Source organism: Frankliniella occidentalis, unplaced genomic scaffold (assembly GCF_000697945.3).
Source record: "Frankliniella occidentalis isolate FOCC.00 unplaced genomic scaffold, Focc_3.1 Scaffold5752, whole genome shotgun sequence".
NCBI classification, from domain to species: Eukaryota; Metazoa; Arthropoda; class Insecta; order Thysanoptera; family Thripidae; genus Frankliniella; species Frankliniella occidentalis.
In genome coordinates, this window is record NW_026272789.1 from 1 (window position 1) to 7,234 (window position 7,234).

A 7,234-nucleotide genomic window follows, 5' to 3' on the forward strand; every position below is an offset into this window, starting at 1 on the left:
GGGGGGGGCAGCAGGAAGGTCACTGACTGTTGGACCAACTCGATACAAAATTTACGCGAGACGAAGGGGAGATTGTTAACGCCAACAATGGCATGCTGTAGGAGCGCGGACGAGAGTAGAAAAGCATATTAACCTCTCCTTTCTCTCCGGGTGTGCGTGGCTTGTTTCAGAGCGCAGGCGCCCCCAACCCTCGACGCTGCACGCTCGCTCGCCCTCCAGGCCCACATGTGAGGCGGCGGCGTGGCGGGGCGCGGAGGCGGCGCGCGGCGGGGGCGGCGGCGCGCGGCGCGATGGAGAACGGCGTGCACCACCACGGCGGGGCGGCGCCTGGCGCCAGCCTCGTCACCAAGGCGCTCAACAAGCGTGCCGACAGCGTGCGCGACCTCAAGCCCGGGGACGCCAATAAAGGCGACGCCAAGGCCGAGGCCAAGCACGAGGCCAAGCACAAGAAGGGCAAAGAGAACAAGAAGGAGTCCTCGGCGGGACTGCCGCCTCAGCTGACGCAGCCCGCGTCGACCCAGGTGAGCTCGCCGTCATCCCCGATCGCAGGGGAGTCGCTTCGGTGTTGACTGGATAGCGATGGGTCGTCCAGAAAATACGCCCCTTCTCTGAGATTCATTCGGCAAATAAATTGCGAGAGCTCGGCGCCTGCGAGACGTAGGATAGGCACTCCCGCAGTACACGCATGCACTACAGGCAAGATGTTGCCTACCTGACAGGCGCTATGATCGCCTCAGTAGGCTGAATTTGGCACTTTCATAACGGCGAATGACGGTCGTACTTTCTGGATGATCCCTCTTTCGAACAGTAGCCAGGAGTTTATTAGGAAACGGGAAAACAAGATTAGCCATATAGATAAACCAATAGCTAAACACGGATTAACTACTTGTTCAGCAATTTAGCTATGCCCACAAGATTAAGCTATCTGGCTAAAAAAGGTACTAGCTAGGTAGTTAAGCTTAGCAAAATAGTTACTTATCCTGTATTTAGCTATTGGTTTGTGTGTACAGCTCATCATTTTTTACCGTGAAGGTAATTTGGTGATCGTTAATATTGTGTCCGCAGCCGCGGGGCAGCACCAGCAGCTGCGCCAGCGCCGTCTCGGCCGACAAGCAGGACGGTGCCAACAAGGAGGTCAAGTTCCGGGACCCGGAGAGCAGCGGCGGCGACGAGGCATCGGGCGGCGACGGCTGTGCGGCCGGGGCCGGGGCGCCGGGCTCGCCCAAGGTGCCGCACAAGTTCATCTCCAACTGGAAGCACGCGTGCGACAAGACGCGCGACCGCACGCGCGACCTGCTCAAGCGCTGGCGCACCGCGCCCGAGGGCCTCGAGCACGGCGCCGCGGCCGCCCGCATGGCCTCGGGCTCGGGCGCCGGCCAGCCCGACGGCGCCGCGCCGCACGGCCAGGGCGGCTGGAGCGTGCACGTCTGGGGTGAGTGAGCGTGGCCGTTAGCGTGGCGTGACGGCCTGTCTTGCCAGCGCCACCGGTTCAGTTTTCGTGCCCGTGTCTATTATTGTCTCATTATCTGATCCGATCCAACCACCGCTAACATATCGACGTGGAAAACAGAGCGTGGCCACCGCAGGCGCCGCAGCGCCTTTCGGCTCTGGCGGGCCGGTGCAACCAATGCAACAGCGTAAACATCCGACTAATCCTCCGAGTGGAGGCAGACCCGAGCTTTTAGAAGCAGCACAGAGGTTTAGGCGTTTTTTGTTGTTGTTGGTTTTGTGTGTTGTTTTTTTTTCCTTTTTTTGGAAACCTTAGCTGCCGACCAGTGGGCTTCTTTAACTTTATCGGCGCAGGCGGCCGAGGCAAACGGCACTGGCGTAGAGGCCGCGTGTTGCTGACGTTGCTGTTGGCCGCCGAAATGCCGGCCCAACATAGGGGCGTGCCTGTGGTTGCCTAGAGACCCGAGCGCCCCTTAACGACTCGGACTGTTTTGCAACCCCCCTTTTCCCTCCTTTCCGTCTCCCTCGGTCTCGGTATAGCCTTGATTTCCACGCTCAGCATCGCCGAGGCTTTAGCGTCCTTTCGCAATAAAACTACCCCTCCAGCACCCCGCCACCCCCTCCACGCTCAAGACCACCACCGCTAATCCTGCGCAGCTAAGTTCGAAACGGCAAACGTGTACCCGGGATATAAACAACACCTGCAAAATATACACAAGCGCGATTGCGGCCGGCATGACACCAATTCTGTTTCCCGAGCGGTGTGGCGTTGGTGTGTAATTTGATTTTACAAAGTGGCAGTCGATAAATCAGGGCATTGTACTGGCACAAACGCTAGACTAGGCTTTGTTCTCTCTTTTTTTGGCGGGCGTTTCGAAAGGAATCGCCGTTGTGCCTGGATCTGATCCGAGCCTCCCCCGCCCAGCCGAGCGAGCCGCCCCAAATGGCCTAAACACAGTGGCGCGGCACGCAACGAGGGCGCGGGCGGGAGAGGGGGAGAGTCGAAGCGGGTTGCGTTCGAAATACCTCACTTTCGCCGCCGGAAGTAGAGAGAGGGTGGGGTCGCAATGAAGGGGAAAGAGGAAGGGCGGGCGGCTGTAGAGAGGGGTGAAAGAAGTGGGGGCGAGCGGAAGGAGGAGGGGGCATGGAGGAGCGGGCGAAGGAAACGGAACAGAAGCGACAAAAGTGGGAGGATCTCCGGAGCCTGCCTGAGTAGTTTCCTCAAAGTATAATAAGGAAGTTATGTCCGCCGAGTCAAGTCCATGTACCCGGTCGACTCCTCCCTCCAGCAGCACCCGGCCCGGCCCCTCCGACGCACGGTCCACAGAGGTCACAATAAGGCTTGGGCGCACACAAGGCGAGTCCCCCTGCCGGGCCTAAGGGTCGGCTCGGACCGCAGTATGGGGTCACTCAAAAGGTCGCTACCGCTCAACCTCGGCCCCGCCCCGCCCTGGACTGGCCGAGCCAGGTGCCTTTGGACGGGGTCACCACCGCGCGGGGGAGAGTGGAAGGCGGCGGGGCAAAGTGCGAGTGAGAGGCGAGCAAACCGAGGGCAGGTCGTAATTTAAAAGGGCGTCAAAAATGAAAATGCGACGAGATAAGAAGGTCCTTGCGGCCGAGTCCATCATCGCCCCTTTCGGTTTCCTTGCCTTTCACATCCCGCCGCGGCCCCCGACCTCGTTCCCTTCGCCCCTCCTTCGCCGGCGCCCCGTCCCGTCAGGCCGGCCGGGCCCCACCGTTAATTTTAATTACCCGCGACAGGCCCTCGGGGGGGCACGGGGGGCGCGGCCCAGTCCAGGGGTGCGGGCCTCCGTCAGTCCACTTAGAATAACGCCACGTCAAAACTAAAAGTTGCCGGCCGCGCCCCGCCACGCCCCGCAGGTTCTAAGACAAGCAGTGCGGGCGACTAATAGGCCTCTGCCTCCTGTTCTGCTCTCCGCACTCTTTGTTGGTCTTGGCGGCGGCCGGGCGCGGCGCCGAGGCTGCGTCTGACCACCAAGTGCCCGTCCGTGTCCGTCCGTGGCCTGCGCCCGCACCCCCGCCAGGCCGCCAAAGCAGTCGTGCAAGAGATTTAAGCTTATAGCAACCCTTTCTACACGAGTGAGTGCTTCCCCCAAGGACTGTTACCGTTTTGAGACTAATATAGGCGCTACTCACATTTCGCCCCAAAAATTTTAACTTGTTTCTAGAAATCGACATGGGGCATAAGGCCCCCCGGTCTGCTGAGAGCTTCTCTAAGAGAGGCACACAGTTCCTCACGTGCGCCGAATGCAAAAACCGATGGGGAGGAGGGGGCGGGCGGCACCGAGACCCATGTACATCTTTTACGACAGCAATAGCAAGGCGCCCTTTCAAATGCAGCTCGGTACTGCTCCACGCTCTGCGCCCCAGAACAGGTGTACTGTACGCCCTGTACGAACGGACGGTGCAAGGGCGCTCGAGGAGGAACGGAAAAGGGGAGGGGGGTCGCCCACTCACGAGTGCGTCCCCCACCCCCTGCTGAGCCAGTTCAACCCCATTACTGAGCTCTCACTGCTACAACAAAATCTAAAAGGAGGCGGGGCTTAAATCCACTTGTCTGTCCCTCCGAGCGATCCGGTGGGCTTTCTGGCTGAGACGTGAAGCAAAGTTGCTTACATAGCGCTCATGGTGCGCATTGTTGACGCACCTTTTTTGTTGTTGTTTTCCTTTTACTTTTGCTTTCAACTCTTTCAGGCTATTCATAGCCAGCACCCTCGTCTTCAGGAAGTTGCACTCCGGTGCCGCTTATAAATTCGAAAGGGAGATGGATTTTTTCCCCCTCCGCACCGCAGTGTAGCGCCCGGGGATGGTATGGGCTAGCCCGGTGGGCCAGCCACACCAGCCAGCGCCAGCAGGGCAGTGATAGCATTGTTCCAGATGGCCGCCCCGGGGCCTGGCGGCCATGGCCAGGGGCCCTGCCGACCACCCACCCCACCACACAGTTAGGCATCCCGCCCACGCGGCCGAGCTCGACCCCCCGGGCATACCGCACCGCCGAACACACATGCACGCTGCATACGGAGTGATACGGAGCGAGGAGCAAAGCCAATCAGAATAAAAGGAGAGCTCAAATCGTTTTTTCCCTGCTCCGCGCTCCGCCCGGGGCTCCGCCGCAAGCTCCGCACCGCAACCGGACCCAGGGGTATTATAACGACACTGCCCCTCCTTCACCTGCTCCTCTGTTGCAGCCACGTGGGTCAAGCGCCTGCCGAGCGAGGAGGAGGGCTTCCTCAACCAGGAGGTGGAGAACTCGGCCGCGCTCCTGTCGCCCGTCCAGCGAGAGAAGCTCTCGCAGTTCTTCGCCCACCTCTTCGACGGCGACCGCGACGACATCGTCTCGAGGCAGGACTTCGAGAACCTGAGCGAGGTGAGCGAGCGGGCCGTTTGTTACCTGTTGGTGCGTCGGTGAGCGCCGTGGGCCACCACCGCCTTGCGAGGCAGCCGCCTTGCTCATAGAGCGCCCACCAGCCCTCCCTCCGGTGCGCCCGCTTTGCCTTCCCTTCCCGCCCTTCCGCCCGACGGAGCAAAGAGCGCCGAGCCCCGCAATAAAGACCGTCTCCATGTCAGAGCGGGCGGAGCGGGCCCGGCCCGGCCAAGGGCCCGGCCGCCTGGGGCACGTGCTGTCCGCCTCGCTGCTGTACTCGCTGCTGTACGCCGCGCTGTGGAGCGCGCAGCCCTACATGCCCTACGGTGTGGGTAGGCCGCGCGGGGCCGCGGGGGCGGAGAGGTGACGGCTGGGGTTTGCGGGAGAGATAAACGCGGATCTGCGGCGCCGGGGAGGCGGCACACCTGAGACCGACTCACCTTTCTTTTTTTTTCTTTGCAGAGGCTGCGGCACTTCGCTGACTGGTCCGACAACTCCTCCGAGTACCACATCCTGCGCGAGGTGGAGCACAACTTCATCAGCACCTTCCTGGAGCCCGAGCGGCGAGACGACGACTCGGGCACGTCGCCCGCCTCCTGGGGGCCCGAGGACGGCGTCGTGGTGTGCCCCACCGGGGAGCGGGAGCGGGTGTGCAGCCTGGACCAGTGGCTGTCCCGCTGGGGATCCATCCTGGACAAGGCCAAAACCTTCAACGAGCTCCCCGTGTGGCTGCAGTACTTCCCCCGCGTCATGTTCCACGTCATCAACAAGAGCGGTGCGACACTCTGCCGCCTTAACAGGGAGAGGGAGTTCCCGCGCACGTCGGGCACAAAGTTTCAAAGTGACTCTTCCTTGTTCTCTCGCAGGAACGGGGGTGGTGAGCCGGGACGAGCTCAGCGCCTTCTACTCCTCCGTCCTGGGCCTGGGCGCCCAGAGGGTGGGCGAGGTCCTGGACTCGGCCTACAAGGCCATGACGGCGGTAGGTATGGCGCCGGCGGCCGCGTCCCGTGCACTCCCGATCGATGCCCGGCTTATTGGACGCCGATTGCATTTGCCCGGCCGGGCCGCTCTCATTTCCTGTCCTAACGGGATTGTCTCCGCCGAAGCGGCTCGGCTCTGCACAGCTCAGCCCCGCGCCGCCGGCCAACTCGATTACCCCAATTACTCGCCAGCATGTCGCCAGTAATAGCACTGTCCGAGCGGGGCTGCGAGCGGCAAGGGTGGGCGGCATCGCAAATAAAAAGATGGGGGAGACAGAATGCCACCGCGGCGCGCGGGGTATCTGTCTGCGCTGCGGCCGGCCCCCTCGGTCGACGGCCGCCTCCCCTACACCGCCCCGCCACCGGCCGCGACCCCCGGCCCGGCCGGACACGGACAGCCCGGACACTGCCGACCAGGGGCGGTCGATGTTAGTGTCCCAGCCGCCCTGGGGGGTTCCAGCCTGGAGTTCGATTGGTTACGGGATAAGACAGAGGTGCAGGGCACGAGAGCAGGGTGCGGGAACGGCAAAGTGGCTGCGGTCCGGTCCGGTCCGCCCTGATGAGGGTTCTGGCCAGTCACGTGCAGTCTCTGGGGGCAAGGAGGGAAGTCCCGCCCTGCCTACTACGGGAGGTTGCAGGAAGCGTGCTTCCCTCACAGGCCGCTTGTCTTCCAGGAATGGAGCTAGGTTTGCCCGACGAGTGGGGCCATGTCCTGCGGCAGTCTAAGTGCAGGGCGCAGGCGCCTGTCGCCTGCTTCAAAGTGTTCTATTGGAGACGGGCCGCGGGCCGCGTCCTTGTAACCACCACACTGTTTCCTTCCTCTTCAGAACGGGGACCACCCCCTGTGTTTCCCGGCCTACCGCTGGTGCTACGCCAACTTCCTCCTGGGACGACACCGCAATGGACCGGGGCAGTATCTGTTCGGTCCCGGTGAGGCCGCCGACGTCCGGAGCTGCCCCTTCCCCGTCGACTACAGCGCGCTCAACACGGCGCCAGAGGAGCTCGAGCAGTACTCCCCCGACCGCAAGAGCAACCGGCGGTCCGTCGTTGTCTGACGCACATCGCCATCGCCAACCTCCTGAGTGTGGATCCTGAGCTCGACAGTAGACATAGCGACTCGCTTGGCCCTGGGTGGAAGGAGATCACGTCCTGTCCACCCTTGACTTGCTGAAGGGCCACTATTAAAACTACTTGTCAGTCCGAGTGTGCCTTTAAATCTTGAAACATCATTGGATTTTAAATATTGACAAAATGAAAGAAATGCAATTGCTAACATATCTGTTTTTAATTAATTAGTTAACTAATTGATTGTAGTTACTTGCTAAACTAGAGTTTCACTGGGCGTAACAGTCACAACCAACAAGGATAAAAATCGAAGTAACTATGTACGTAGAATAAAAATCACAGCTTCTTATATATT

At 61.0% G+C, this 7,234-nt stretch overlaps 1 protein-coding gene across 1 annotated transcript; it reads left to right on the plus strand.

Moving 5' to 3' along the window:
* Positions 1–150: 150 nt before the first annotated feature.
* Positions 151–7,089, plus strand: LOC113204315 (uncharacterized). Its single transcript, XM_026419471.2, has 6 exons — positions 151–521; positions 1,066–1,432; positions 4,659–4,837; positions 5,297–5,609; positions 5,701–5,813; positions 6,642–7,089. The coding sequence occupies exons 1-6, from the start codon at positions 291–293 to the stop codon at positions 6,867–6,869; spliced, it is 1,431 nt and encodes a 476-aa protein (XP_026275256.1). The 5' UTR covers positions 151–290; the 3' UTR covers positions 6,870–7,089.
* Positions 7,090–7,234: the final 145 nt, after the last annotated feature.